Here is a 15,889-nt window from a genome sequence, read left to right as displayed (position 1 = left end):
AATCTATCATAAAGTTGGATTCTGTTGATAGTAAGAGAGAGGTAGGTTAATAATTACTGTCCTAAGGTAAGCAAGAATGCTAAATAATAAAAATTGAGACGCTGCTGAAAACATAAGTTGAACCCTTCCAGCCCTGAGTTTCTAGTGTTATGTAAAAATTATTAAAATGAGCATTACAAATGAAAACACCAGTGACCACTTCCTTCCATCCATGATTATTAAATACATCACCTTCTTTCCATACAATAACTCAGGTGGCACATGGCTAGAGAGTGAAAATAAATGGACCCTGGACAAAAGGAATGTTGCTATAAAGAACTGGTTCTTAACCAGGGGCCAATTTGTTCCCAGCCCTCTGCCCCAGAGGACAGATGGCAATGTCTGAAGACATTTCTGGCTATCACAATTTGGGAGAGGGTTCTAATGGCATCTAGTGAGTAAAAGCCAGAGATGCTGCTAAAACATCCTATACTACACAGGACAGCCCCCAACAACATTATCCAACCTCAAATGTTAACAGTGCCAAGGTTGAGAAACTCTGGTTTAAAGGAACGAACTCCTATTAACAGAGAACATGAAAACCATACAAGACCTGATTAGGTAATACAGATATAAGCTTAGAGTTAGGGAACATAGGAAAGTTGAATTCCTTGATAAACTAAATAAAATTCCCTGTGAAAAATTAAAATACTGTACTGATTCTATCATTATGAAAATAGAAGAAATTTAATGATCCACTAAAATGGCATAATGCTTTAAACAAAGAGCACAGACTCCATTCCAAGTAGGTCAAATACCTAATCCAAGAAGCATAAACCAAAAGCATTTAATATCAGCTAAATCTGCAGCAGTAAAGGATGATTTGAGGAATGATTTGAGAGAATATTCTGAACTTCTTCATGTACCTTATCTTCCATTATCTGGTGACATGGATTCTGGCTTTAATTCCAAGAAAAGGATGCACAGAAGTCATTCAAATATTTGTTGAGTGGGACTTAATTATGAAATTTGTGTGAAATGGACACAGAAAAGTACCTTACACTTCTCTGAGAATTACCAATGATGAAAAGACATTAAGAAACAAGGAGAGACAGAGAGATTAGATTCTATATTACAGAATTCGGAAAAACCAAATACCAATACTGTAAGTCATTTTATAAACAAATTCAATATGAAGTCATTCATTCCCTATTATATTCACTTTCAGAGTAACTTTTAGAAAATATATCCATACATAGCAATATGGCTTCAAGTTTACCTACTAGATGAAGTGCAAAGTACAAGAAAAGAAGATCGTCTTCCCTCTTAGCTTATGGGCCTTAAATATTACCAAGGGGAATTCTCATTGCCTATGGTTCACAAAAGATATACCCAAAGGCTTTGAATGTATAAGCCAGTCAAAGTAAATATTTCTTCCCATAAGATTGTAAGGAAGAGCTAAAAGGAAGCTAAAAAAGTGTTGGAATTTTATTTATAATTGATTGTCAAAGCAGTGGTCCCTTTTGATCAGAGTGACTCAGAGAAATTATGTAATTCCTACTTAAATGACAGCTAAAAACTTCTGAAAGCCAGGACTACTTACGCAATCTTTTTTTTTTTTTTTTTAAATGACTGTCCCCTCTTTGACTGGCTTTACACAAGTAAATGGAGAAATAAGAATCAACAGTCTCTGGTTGAGGGACTTTAGGCACAATTTGGCAGAGGGCTTGACTTTTTTCTTGCAGTCTATCAGTGATTCAGTCACAGCCTGCTACGGACTTCATCTGGTTACTGACTACCATTATCTTGTATTTTCCAAAAACAATTTTTTTCTTATATGATAAATTCTAAGCTCTCCATGCAACTATTGCTTTGCAATTTTAAGGTTAAGTTGCCTGCAGTGCTTCACAGAAGAAGCAGTCCTCAAAACTACTGCTATTTGCCTGGGATTCCATAATGAAATCTCTCTTTTCTCTCCACAACCATTTACATAATTCATTTTAAGAGCTGTTTAACTTTAAACTTTTCAAAAATATATTTTGAAATACTAAATTCCGCTTATTGAAAGGTACTGAACCCAGTCTTTAAGTTCTATACCCTTATAACAATCACTTCTCCCAACATGAGGGTCAATAGACCGAAGTTATTAGGGCAGATTTTGACAAAAATGAATGGCCAACATTTAGGCTTGGAATTAAAATATAACTACTGCTTTTATGTATTTCCTTATCTAACATATAAGAAACTATAAACCAAAAAGTGTGCCTAAGATCAGGTTCACATTATATGTGTAATAAGGTCAAAGTATTAGTCAGAGGAGTGATGATGACAGTCATTTTAACCACTGACCTGAATCATGGAATGACTGGCTGACTGTGCACAGGACTTGAGTGACCATGCAGGTAAACACAACCTAAATTCCAGTTGACAATGCACACATCTTGGGGACAACAAATAAGTAAATATAACATGGGCTATAAGGCCTCCAAGATATTAATTTTTTCCTTTTATCACCATAGCTTTTCCGATTGGACTTTACAGTCTTGATTCTAGGGCTGCTGCTGCATTTCTAAGAGGAACTCTTCCCAAACCAAAGGCTTGACACATTTGTGCTTCTGAGTTATAAAGAGACAGACTTTTAGGAAGGATGGCCTATGATCTAAAAGTTAAATATAAATATTCAAATGCCTGGCCTAAAAAAAAAAAAAACTAAACTAACTAAAGAACCATATTTGTTCCTTTGTTATTAAAAATGACTGGTCTATAAAGGTTTCAGTAGATGGGGCCATATAGTACATAACTGGGACTGAAGACAAAAATTAGAAATTTGTAGTTTCTAAAAAGAAAACTACAATATTTAAAGTTGGGGTTACCATTTTGGGGGAGAAATACTGGATAGGTTAAGAGAAAAAAAGAGATACGTTTTATCTTAAGAACCATTTGCCCCACACAGAATCTTTAAAATAGACAACTTATCTGTAGTTCTTATGAGATTTAAATAAGTTAACACAAAATGGAAAATGTGGTGTTAGTTATCTTCTTCCTCATCCTCTTTAATTACTGGAGTACCTAAAATGAAAAAGAAAATTATTTCTGGTCATTCTCAACAGATTGTTAAATTCTAAATGAAAATAGTTTTCTGTTAACCTGAGGAGCTCTGACATGCTGTGACATGTGCCACAATAAAAATAATTTCACAAAATAATCTCTTTAATTTCAAATTATCCAAAGGAGCCTCTCAGGAGAATCTGCAAATGGATTAATATAAGTAATTATGAACTCCTCAAATGCAGAGTTGCAAATAAAAACGCCCTCAGGTACTAGGCAGAAAAATAAAGCCCTATACAAACTTTGTATGATAAACATAAGCACAATAAAATAGGCAATCTCAGTATTGAATTTTTATGTTACTCTGCCAAATATTAAACATTGGGGATAAAATGGAAAAAAAAAAAAAGAACAAAAGCACAGAAAACAAAATACATTTGCAGGCTTTCACTGGGCCAAGAGCCACCCATTTCTGAGCTCTGGCATTTGAAGTGTGTCCACAGCCTGACCCTAGTCAACTATGCAGTCTTAACTCTACAGTCAGTCCCCCTCCACTTCAGCCAAACTGATCAACTCACTGTCTCCCAAACTAATCTTGCAAACTCCCATGTCTGGACTCTTGGTTAACAAAATTCCTCCATTTTGGATGCCCTCCCCAACATTCCTTTCATCTAAGCTCTACCCTTAATTAGAACCAACTCCAGCGCCTCTTCCTGTGTAATTCTTCCTAAATGAACATTTATGTTCTTTATGGTAGTGAGCAGTTTTACCTCTCTGTAATCCCTACAGCATCTGTGGGGGGAGAGCGAGTATTTTATTGAAGTATAACATACATACAAAATACAAAAATTATAAGCATATAGATTGATAAATGTACACAAAGTGAACACATCTGGTAACCAGCACCGGATTAGGACATTATCAGAACCCCTAAAACTTCCTCGGGCCCTCTTCCAGTCACTATCTCACTATCCTACAACAGGTACATTCGCTCCTAATGTCTAACACTGTAGATTATTTTGTCTGACTTTGAAATTGATATGAATGGAATGATACAGCATGCACTCTGTGTCTGGCTTCTCTTGCTTGACATTATGTTTGTATGATTCATCTATATTGTGTGAGGTTACAGTTCATTCATCCTCATTGCTGTTTAATACTCCATAGTACAAATGTCATAATTTATTTATTTATTCTATTGTTGTTGGACATTTGGGTTGTTTTCAACTTATAGCTATTAAAATGGTGCTGCTTACAAATGGCCAATAGGCACATGAGAAAGTGCTCAATATTGCTAATTATCAGAGAAATGCAAATAAAACTATACCTCACACCAGTCAGAATGGCCATTATTAAAAAGTCCACAAATGATAAAAGCTGGAGAGGGTGCGGAGAAAAAGGGAACCCTCCTACACTGTTGGTAGGAATGTAGTTTGGTGCAGCTGTTATCGAAAACAGTATGGAGATTCCTCAAAAAACTAAAAATAGACTTACCATATGATCCAGCAATCCCACTCCTGGGCATTTATCCAGGGGGAACTTTAATTCGAAAAGATACATATACCCCAATGTTCATAGCAGCACTATTTACAATAACCAAGACACAGAAACAACCTAAATGTCCACTGACAGATGACTGAATAAAGAAGATGTGGTTATATTTATACAATGGAATACTACTCGGTCAGTAAAAAATAATGCCACTTGCAGCAACATGGATGGACCTGGAGACTGTCATTCTAAGTGAAATAAGCCATAAAGAGAAAGAAAAATACCATATGATATCACTTATATATGGAATCTAAAAAATAGATAAATGAACTTATTTATAAAATAGAAACAGACTCACAGACAAAGAAAACAAACTTATGGTTACCGTTGGGGAAGGGGGTGGGAAGGGATAAACTGGGAATTTGAGATTTCCAGGTACTAACTACTATATATAAAATAGATAAACAGTAAGTTTATACAATACTGCAGGGAACTCTATTCAGTATCTTCTAGTAACCTACAATGAAAATGGATATGAAAACAAATATATGTATGTATGTGTATAACTGAACTATTATGCTATACATCAGAAATTGACCCAACATTGTAAACTGACTATAGTTCAATAAAAAAAAAAGTAAAAAAGAAAGAAAGAAAGAAAATCACCTACAAAACTTTTTCATACTCTCTAGACCTCCTTCATTCTCTCTCCAGATTCTGAAATATCCCTCCATGGGGATTCAGCCCCAGTTAAGAACAACCATCATAATAAGCTGGTGTGGATAAAAGGGTTGAATACTCAGCTGTAGATGGAGGTGGTAAGGGAGAGATGAAGAGATACAGAATAGGAAGGATAGAATGGCAGGGCAATAGGGGTAGGGAAGAGGGGAGAGAAGGGTCCTTTTATTTTGGATGTGAATATCAGTGTGAGTATGGTGATGAAGACAGAGGGAGAATATGCATTTGGTACATGGTATGATGATGATGATGATGATGATGTAGCTGGATATTACTATCTGTTTCTTCTAAGTATTTTCTTTTCTCCCCATTCAATGAAGCAGGCTAGTTCGCTCTGTGCATCATTGCTTCAGGAGCCATGTGGAAAGGAGAAACAGACCATCAGACTTACTGGCTTTTGTCTTTGAAAAAAGTGCAAGAAGATCACCGAGAAGACAGAGTTTGTGGGAAAATGTAGAATGATGTGAAAAGGAAGGAGGGGGATAATGATCTCCTCAGACTAGAAAGATATTGCCTTGGGCTGGCAGAAAGGAGGAAAGTCTATGGGTGCTAGAACAGTCAGATCCCTGGCCTGGCTTCCTGTGAGCACCACTGGGAGGAGGAAAGACCCAGAGAGGTCTGTGACTATTACCATTTCTAGTTTTTAGATGACAAAAGAACAAAGTTTGGTAAGATCAATGAACTAGCACAGTAACAAAAAAGCTATTAAGTGGTAGAACTGGGACTTGAACCCAGTCATTCGGGTATCTCTACTGACACTGACACCTATCTTAGATACTGGGTAGCAAAAATTAGGAGGGAGAGAACACTACAATTTTGACCTAATTTTGAAAACAACTGCTTACTATTTATGTGTAATTATTTTGTGTAATTAATTACGTGTAATTAATTTGCAAGACAGTCTCTTTGGGACTTGAGAATAAGTCCAGCTTTCCAATAAGCTTTTGGTTTAGGGATGATCTTATACCAATCTAAACATTCTAGAAGTTTTTCATCTCACCCTGGCCCAAACTTGAACCATAAAATTTCCTATGTACAGAAATGGCCTTGGAGACTAGAAACAACCTATCATTTTCTTTAGTTTTGCTCCCATTCGTGATTCTAGGTTACAAATTCAATTCTTACACCCAGAAAACATTTCCAAGCTGCCTCGGAGACACTCACCATCTAGCTTTTTCAGTTTGGGCACTCTCTTGGTAGCCTCTTCAATCCAGTTCCCCTCAGCAGAATGTTTCTCTTCCAAGGGATTGCCTACAAACACCAGGTCTTCCAGGCATGGCAGCTCTGCCAGCTTCACAAATTCAGCTATAAGTACAAAGAATGCATTCCACATTAAAATGGCAAGTTTTACTGTTATGATTTCAGGGGTTGAATTCCAATATCACTACCCCTCCGTTTGTCACTATTCAGAACAATTTGTTGTTTGAGATTCTGAAGGAAATAAGGGAAGTTCTACCATATGAAGTCATTCTCTGAAGACATTATGGAAAGGGAGGGAAAGGGAGACATACCTCGTCTACCTTTATGCTAGCCTAAGGAAGGGATAAGAAGAGGAAATGAGATTCAGAATCAACTCAGTCTCCAGTGACAGGTCTTCTCTATGTTGTACTGCATCAGGACGGGCTAAGCTAAACTGCTTTTGTCTCTACTCAGTCCCTCATCTCCGGATTCTTAAAGCAACTCATTCAAGCTTCTATTGTAGAACTTATCACACAGTTTTATAATTATTAGCTTATAAACTAATCTCCCCTAAGATGTGAACTCCTTGAGGGCAGGGATAGTGTCCTATTCAAATAAGTATCTCAAGAGCCTGTCATAGTTCACGGTACATAATAGGGCTTTAAAATGCTGAACAGATAATGTAAATAAAAAGCAAAGCAATGTAGATGTTAAATAAGTCTTCCACCCAATAATTATTAAATTTAAACTGATTCTCTTTAGCCTTTGGACAATAATTTTTTTCACAATTAATAGTACCAGAATCTATTCAATTATAATCATTCTAAGTAAATATTTAAATGTAAATTTCAAGTGTTTAACTGAAATATAGGTACTCCTATAGCTATTTCTCTCTGTGCTTAGAAAGAAATGTCCCCATTTCGCATCTTGTTCCCTATTGGGCTATATTCTATAAGCAGGAGGTAGAAGGTCAGCAAAAAGCCAGCCTCAGCTTACCCCAGTCTTTCACCAGATTATTAGACATGTACAGAATCTTCAGTTTCTTCATTACATGGATCCCTTTCAACTTCTCAATAAAATTGTAGGAGATCCACAGTTCTTCTAACGTGTCTCCTACTGCTTCCTGAAAAAGAAAGCAATTTGATTAACATGATTTTTTTTTGTTGGGGAGGGGGAGATAAAAAAACTAACCAACACAGGTACTGGGGATTGAACCCAGGACCTTATGCATGCTAAGCATGGACTCTACCACTGAGCTACACCTTCCCGCTCTAAATGCTCATTTGAAAGCTTTTCCTTCCATCACCTTCCTTATAAGCATAAAGACAATGGTTTTTAGAGAGAACTGAGATCCACCTGTCCAATGGCAGGATTGCTAAAGACTGTGTGGGAGTTTTTTCTTATTAAGAAAGCCAACTAGAATATTTTCTTCCTCTCTTCAAACTGATCTGAACTAAGAATAGGTACTGAAATCACCAAGAGAGGAAATAACAGCACTACCTTATCACTTTAGATATAATCAATGGTGGTACAAAGATTCTTCCTTCTTTCATAGACAAAAGAGAAAATATAGTAATTATTTCTTCTTTAAAACAACAACAACAACAAACTAGGTAGAATCAATTCAATGCTCAACCCCCTCTTAACCCAAAAGAATTTACCACATTATATCCACATGGTAATGCCTAGAATGTAGGGCCCAGGTCTATGTCCTGGTAACTGACCCTTCAAAGACTACAGAGAATAAATGTATCCTGGATAAAGATCCTTAATGCGTTTTCCATACTGGTGGAGACAAGGGGAAAAGCCGAGAATGGAGTGGCCTGAGTTAGTTGTGTGTGTCATCTCAAGTCCCACAAGTCATCTTAGTTTCAACTTTCTGAGTAGAAAAATAAGCTTCAAATTAAAAGAAATTTTTATAACAGTCCATCCGGGCACTTTTATATCAGAACTTTGTGATTTAACCAACCCCTTCAGCTAGTATTCTGATATCTTCTCTCAAAAGATATAATTAGTATGTCACACATATCTTTTGGAAGAGGGGAATCGGTCTTCAGATAATTTAAACTTTATTGCACACATTTTCATTGTACTGCATCTCCATCCATCTCATGTCTTCAATTTAGAAAGTGTGAGGTAGCAGAAAAAATTAGTGATTACATACTAATTAGAAAATGTAGGCTCAATTCTGGGTTCTGCCACTTATTTAGTGTCATTTTACAAGTGCAGACGAAGACTCTAGGTCAATTTTCACAAAGCCAATTTGATCAATTCACCAAATGGTCAATGTGTTAAATTTATTCTTTTCCTGATTTACTGAGAAATTGTTTACTTACAAATTATAGCAATTCATTTTAAATATGATAGGACAGAATACGATAGAAATCACTTTAGATAGGATAACTTCTGAAGGTATGTCCTGCTTTGTTTACTCTTTTAAATTGCTAATTCAGTTTCAGCTTAGTTTTCAGCCATTTGGATGCAGCTGTTTGGCCATAACCAAATATCAGTGCATTGGGGCACTTTACTTGAGAATATAACTTTGCAGAAGGAGAATTTCTTATTGATTTACAAATGTTGGATAGATTTTGGATGTCCAGGGCACAGTTCTGTCTTTCAATACATTTTTAATCTATTCCATTGTCTTTTGTACTTCTCTAAATATAAGGATTCACTCATCAACTCAGTTAGGATTACTATTTTTCTGTGTTTTAATCATTTGAGAAGTTATCAGTGTCTAAAATATGAAACTGACATTGTACAAAAATGGACTGACAAATCCAACAGCTGGGATAAAACAGCTGCAGTAAAATTAACACTAAATAAAACCTTAAAGAAAAGTTCAAAAGGTGTTGAAATCATTCTAAGCAACACAATTTTCTATATAGTTCTAAGTAGGTAATAAAGACAAGATTTTGGTGAAGCAATCTTGTGAATATTAATCAGTAAAACTTGGCTAAGTTTGTATCAATCAATTTCGTGAAATCTGTCATTCAATAAACTAGGTCTTTGGAGAACTGGACATCGAGTGAATAGGCATTTAGCAAATTGGCCTGCTTCCATGAGTGAACAAATAATTTCTTTTCTTAATTTCTGACTCTGAAATAAGGAGATAGCACCTCATACCCAGTAGGATGACTACTATCAAGTAAACATAAAATAACAAGTATTGGCAAGGATATGGAGAAACTGGAATCCTTGTGCACTGTTGGTGTGAATGTAGAATGGTATAGATGCTATAAAAAACTGTGGCAGTTCCCTCAAAAATTAAAAACATATGAACCAGCAATCCTACTACTGGGCATATACCCAAAAGAATTGAAAGCAGGGTCAAAGAGATATTTGGATACCAATGTTCGTAGTAGCATTTTTATGCCAAAAGGCAGAAACAAGTAATTTGACAAATAAAAATTTTAAAACTCCATACAGCAATTATGAATAAAGTAAAAATACAAATTAACAAACTAAAATAAAATACATTTAATAATTCTGAAAACTGTTTGCATTAAATTGCAGTGTGAAATCTTCAATCAGATTGCTTAGATTTGACCATGTCCTCCCCCTCTTCTTCCTCTTCCCTCCTGTACTTCTCTCCCTCACCATCTTCTTTGTTTGTTTGTTTCGCTATTCATTTGTAGATGAACACCTGGGTTGCTTCCATCTTTTGACTATTGTGAATAATGCTGCTACGAACATGACTGTACAAATATTTTGTTTGTATTTTTTGGGGGGAGATCATTTGTCTTTTTTTTTTATTAATTTAAAGAGTAACACACAAGGTAACAACAATAACAAAAATCAAGCAATACAAACAAATATAAATTCTCTTTCTTACCCATGCCCTTTTCCCTTCCCCAGAGATAACAGCTATCACCAGAAATATTCTATGCATATATGTACATAAAATATCCACTTTGCTTCTTTTTACTTAATAATATATCTTGCAAATTATTCTGTTTAAGCACATATAGGTAATTCCTACCTCATTTTTTCCCCTTGATACATATTATTTATTTAGCTAGTTTACCACTGATAGACATTAGATTGCAGTCTTTTACACAAGCTATACTGCAATGAATATACTTGGTCCATCATCTTTGTTCATGTATGTGAGTATGAAAAATTCCTAATATAGAATAGCTGAGACAAAGTAAATACACACTGAGGACTGTGATAGCTATTGACAAACTGCCCATCTCAGTGATAGTGTTCAACAGTGCTTGGGCACTTTACACAACTATCTGAGCCTCAGTTTCTTTATCTTAAAATGAGGATTGAGGATTTTTTATCTTAAAATGAGAACATTATCTACTTGTTGTGAAAGTCAAATGAGATAATCCATGTAGAGTCTGCTACATAGTTCATAAATGTTAACTGCAACAACAATAATAGTAATAACATTCTCAATACTAGATAATTACTAGGAATACTGAAGAATGCCTAGATTTTAATAAGAAAAAGATAAAAGTAGTAAAAAATATGCCTGGTCAAATTAAAGAGGAAACATACATAACTAATAAATATATAAAAAGATGTTCAAAGTCACAATGAACTAAAGAATACAAATTAAAGCATAATACTCCATTTTTGTCTATCATATTGGCAGACATTAGAAGTAAGGATAATACTCAGGATGTTGGGGGTGGAGGGGATAATCCTCACCTATATACCACTGATGGAGTAGACACTGGCATAAGCATTGGGAGCAATCAGACAAAAATTTAAATGCACATAAATAACCTCAGCTTTTCTACTTTTAGGAATCTAGCCCATGTTAACACTCAAATAACTGCTGAAGGATATATGTGAAAAGATGTTTACTATAGCATGATTTGTAACAGCAAAAAAGAAAGAGAGACACCCCTTCCTCAAGAAAATATCTGGAAATAATCTAAATGCTCAGCAGTACAGGAATAGTTAAATACATTGCTGTATAGTGATACTGGAGAAAATCACACTATTAAAAAAGAATGCATTAAATCTGCGTGTTTTGACATGGAAGGAGATTCCTGATATACTGTTGAAAGAAAAAACAGGAAAAATATGCCTGGTATAATATCAGTACAAACATACACATATAGGTAATTCCTACACACACACACACACACACACACACACATACACACACACACTCACACATGCATGCACATGCACACAGACAGATAACTGCTTATTTGTATGTGCACAGAAAAAAATTTAAAGTATACAAATATTTCTGTTACCTCATGGAGTTGGGGAGGCAGGTAGGGAGAGTAAAGATTTTCACAGTACATTCCACATATTTATGAACTGCTTATTTTTATAATTAACACATATTACTCTTAGAATTAAATATTTAACCTAATAGTTATTGTAATTAATAATAAAATATGTTGAATAACTCAACAAATATTTATAGAATGCCTGCTACACGTATCAAGCACTAATGTAGATGCTGATGAACAAAACTGACATGCTTATCAGGACTTGTGTGTGTGTCTCTGACAGAGAGAGGGAAAGAGAACAAACAAATAAGAAAGATGGGAAGAAATTATAGGTGGTAAGAGTTATTGCCTAGAGGAGTGCTTTAGGGACAGGGTAGCTGGGTCTCTTTTGAGGAGGTGACATCTGAGCTGAAGTATGAAAATTAAGAAGGAGTGAGTAGTATGGAAATCCAGGGTTGCAGAGTTTTTAAGGCAGGGGAAATAGCAAGTACAAAGGTCCTCAGGGGGGAATCAACTTGGTATGTTCAACAAAGAGAAAGAAGGCAAGTGGCTGCAGATTACCAACTAGAAAGACGAGTAATATGAAATGAGATCTGAAAAAAAAGCAGAGGCTGGCCAGATCATATATATAAATGGGCTTATAATGTACCTTAATAGTCAGTTTTCCTAAGGCATTTCAAATAAACTCCTTTCCTTCAATTTAACATTCCATGTTTCACATATTTGAGTAGTCATTTGTAACTTACATAGGCAGCTATTTAAATCATGCTATGAGGCTGATGAGTCCAGATGAAGAAATCATTTTGTATGTGAACCTATTCAAAGTCTAGCATCTGTATCCCTATGCAGATTTACTTTTCTTTAGTCTATGCATAAGTAGTAAAGCTTTTGGACTGATAAAATGTTGTTTTTGGTATATTTATAATATATATATACACACACATCCTGGAAAAAAAACCAACTGCTGGGTGTTATTGATAGAGTCTATAGAAAGTAAAGAGATCTAAGTAAGTGATGGTTCAGCTAAATAATATCTTCATGAATGCCTTTAATCCTGTATTTATAATTTCTTTGTGGTTTTTATGTATATATTACATTTCATGGGAAAAATTATATACCATATTAATATTTGAGAACCTGGTGTTCTGTAAATACCTGGGAGAACAACAAACATCTAGTTTTGGTTCTAAAACTTCCAGGGTACGTTTATTTGCAAATTCTTCCTTTACAGATAACTCAAAGTAATGTTTAGCTTGAAGTATAATAAATTCTGAATTTTTATACTACAATTTAATATTTTATCCATCATGAATAATGTTCCTGTATTTGACACTTTTTATCATCTAAGGCTCAGAGAATGAAGAGAAGGCAAAATGTCTTTAAATTTACCAATCATTTAGAACATAAAAAAATTTTTTTACAGATAATTAGGATTTTACTCATCATATCTAGCTAGAAAGCAAACAATTCATCTACTGGTTATGGTTTTAGGGGAGAAAACTTCCTTTATTTAACCCCAGGATGTAATCTCTAAGAATTTCCAAGCATTTTATAAATTTATTAGTAACACTTTACGTGAGTAAATAGACATGTAGATGTGAGAATATTATTCAGATAATTCAAGATAATTCCATAATTGTACCTCTGAGCACTGACTACTGTTCAGGCATTTTGGCTGTTTCTGTAAATGGGGTGGATGGCCATTTTAGCCTGTCTGGTCTTGGGAGATTACTGTTAGGGAACACTGAAGTTTCAAACTCTTTGACCCCTATGACGCACAAGCTAGACTTACTGGGGGAGGGTGTGGAGGAGGCCAAAGTCACAAAATTTTCCAGAATTTTTATGAAGTATTTAACAATAAGCACTTTTTAAAAAGTTGTCTTTTGGGGAACATGTACAAGAAAAAGAAATCAGCTTCATCTTTTCTGAAATTGCTTAGCTTCACAATATTGTTTTACCTGAACTTCTTTGCAAGGAAATTCAAATGGCCAATAAATATACAAATAAAACACACTGTCAAAAACTTGAAAAATGCCCAAGGTTGAAGTGGAAACGGGAACCCTCACAGATTACTGGTGGGAGTATAAACTTACAAACTTTCCAAAGGATATCTTGATAATATGTCACAAAAGCCTTAAAAGAAATGCATACCTTTTGACCCAGCAATTCCATTTTAAGGAATTTATCGAAGGAATTATTCATAGATGTGTGCAATAATACAGCTAAAAGGAGATTTGTAACAGCATTGATTATAATAACTCCAAACTGGAAGTAAATAATGAATAATAAGTAACTGATTTAAATAAATTACAGTACATCAATAAAATAGAATATTATGCTGTCATTAAAAAGGGTATGGTTGAAAATTATTTTAAAAACTCAAGTCATATCCTTTGATCAAAATCCTCCAATGGATTTGCAAGCCACTTGGAAAAAAATCTAAAATCTTATCATGTCTTATAAGGACAGGTTCTTGACTCCCTCTCCAACCTCACTGAGGACAATTCTCCCTCATGCAACTCAAGCATACCAGACAGCTTCAGTTTCAAGATATTTGCACTTGCTGTCCCTCTCAAGTCTAGAGCATTTGTCCCTTGGTCAGTTCTACAGCCTACATCCTCACTTCCAGAGAGGACTTCCCATCTATTTATGTTTTCTTACATGCCTCATTTTTCTTCATTGCATTCATTACCACCTTGTGTATTATATAATTATTTTCTAGTCTGTCTCCCTCCACTGTAATATAAGTTCAATAAGAGCATGGACTTTATTTTATATTCTTCTGTACTTCCAGTGCCTAGAACAATGCCTGGCTTAAAGTAGGCATTCAGAAAATATATTGCATGAATTTGTTGAGTGAATGAATGAATGATATGGGAAGATTATCTTTACATATTAAGTAAAAAAAAAGAGATGCAAAACAATATGTACAGTATGATTTCATTCTCAACATGTCCATCAAAGAATAGAAAAAAAGCAAGAAAGATGTCAATCAAAATGTTAGCAGTATTTAAACTGTCAGTGGTTTATAGATATTTTGTATATTTGCTTTTCTATTTTGTAAAGTTTCAGCAACAGACAAGTAGTATTTATATACTAAAGAAAAAGAGCGTATGCTTTTCTAAAGTAATAAATGAGAACCTACCAGTCCATTTAAGTTCTTTATGTTGTTTCTTCCTAAAGACAATATCCTCAAGTTTTCTGTAGAGGAAATAAAGCAATGTTTGGTTTATTAGAATTATATTATACAATATGTAAATCTAATATTATAAAAGTTTAATAAATTTTGAATAATAAATAGTCTTATATCATAATAAAGGCTGTATGAATAAGAAGTGGTAGTCAAATAGGAACTAACACTGACCTATCATCTAAGGTAAACACTACAATGATAATTGTACATCATGCCAATATTAAATTTTAAAATGGTTAGCTATTTGGAATGTATGGTTTTAAATTGCTGCCAGTAAAACTATTACAAGGATAAAATAAGAGTAAAGAAGATCTGAACTTTAAATTTGGGAGCATATATATTTCAAATCTTTTATAGTATGAGGACTTACAGCAGAAAACAGAAACATATTTACATATAGTTCACCTCACTCTACAAAGGATTAGAAGTGAAATCAAATGAATTAATATTTTTAAATCTTTTACTTTCATTTAAAAAATAATTAGATTGTTATCTGATTAAGAAAATGTCTATTTGAATTTTTTTAAAGGATGTTTCTATCTGTATATCTATAGGCTATTTCTGGAAGAGAAAAAAGAAAAGTAGAAACAGTGGCTGCTTTTCGGAAGGAACTGAGAGTCAGTCTATGGACAGAGAAAGATATTTTTAACTGTAACCTCTTCTGAACTATTTGCATAAAACCATGTAAATATATTATTTTTCAAAATTAAAATAAAAGACTTCTAGTAAAACACAGGAAACTTCATTGCTGTCCTAAAAAACTACTCTGACTACTTATGTTCCACATTTAGTTTTCACAACTTCTATAAATATGCTGTCCAATATGGTAGTTACTAACCACATGTGGCTATTTAATTAAAATTAAATACAATTAAAAATTCAGTTTCTCACTCACACTAACCACATTTCAAGAGCTTAATAGCTATATATAGCTAGTGGCAACTGTATTGCGATAGTGCAGATAATTCTATTGGATGGTACTCTTCTATAACATCCATAATTCAATGGTTAAGAACACAAATCCATTTAACTAAGTTCCAATCCTAACTCTCTATGG

The 15,889-nt window shown here is 34.3% G+C and overlaps 1 protein-coding gene across 1 annotated transcript in view; it reads right to left on the bottom strand.

Annotated features, from left to right (window-relative positions):
• Positions 1 to 1,588: 1,588 nt before the first annotated feature.
• The window catches only part of DNAL1 (dynein axonemal light chain 1), a 30,500-nt gene continuing 16,199 nt past the window's right edge, over positions 1,589 to 15,889 (bottom strand). Inside the window, exons 5-8 of the mRNA XM_006184496.3 lie at positions 14,785 to 14,840; positions 7,432 to 7,558; positions 6,421 to 6,561; positions 1,589 to 3,048 (exon numbers count right to left, since the gene is read on the bottom strand). Of these exons, the coding sequence (XP_006184558.1) occupies positions 3,008 to 3,048; positions 6,421 to 6,561; positions 7,432 to 7,558; positions 14,785 to 14,840 (365 nt within the window). The 3' untranslated portion in view covers positions 1,589 to 3,007. The remainder of the gene's footprint in view (positions 3,049 to 6,420; positions 6,562 to 7,431; positions 7,559 to 14,784; positions 14,841 to 15,889) is intronic.

Source organism: Camelus ferus, chromosome 6 (genome assembly GCF_009834535.1).
Source record: "Camelus ferus isolate YT-003-E chromosome 6, BCGSAC_Cfer_1.0, whole genome shotgun sequence".
Taxonomy (NCBI): domain Eukaryota; kingdom Metazoa; phylum Chordata; class Mammalia; order Artiodactyla; family Camelidae; genus Camelus; species Camelus ferus.
This window is presented reverse-complemented; position numbering and strand designations above follow the sequence as displayed.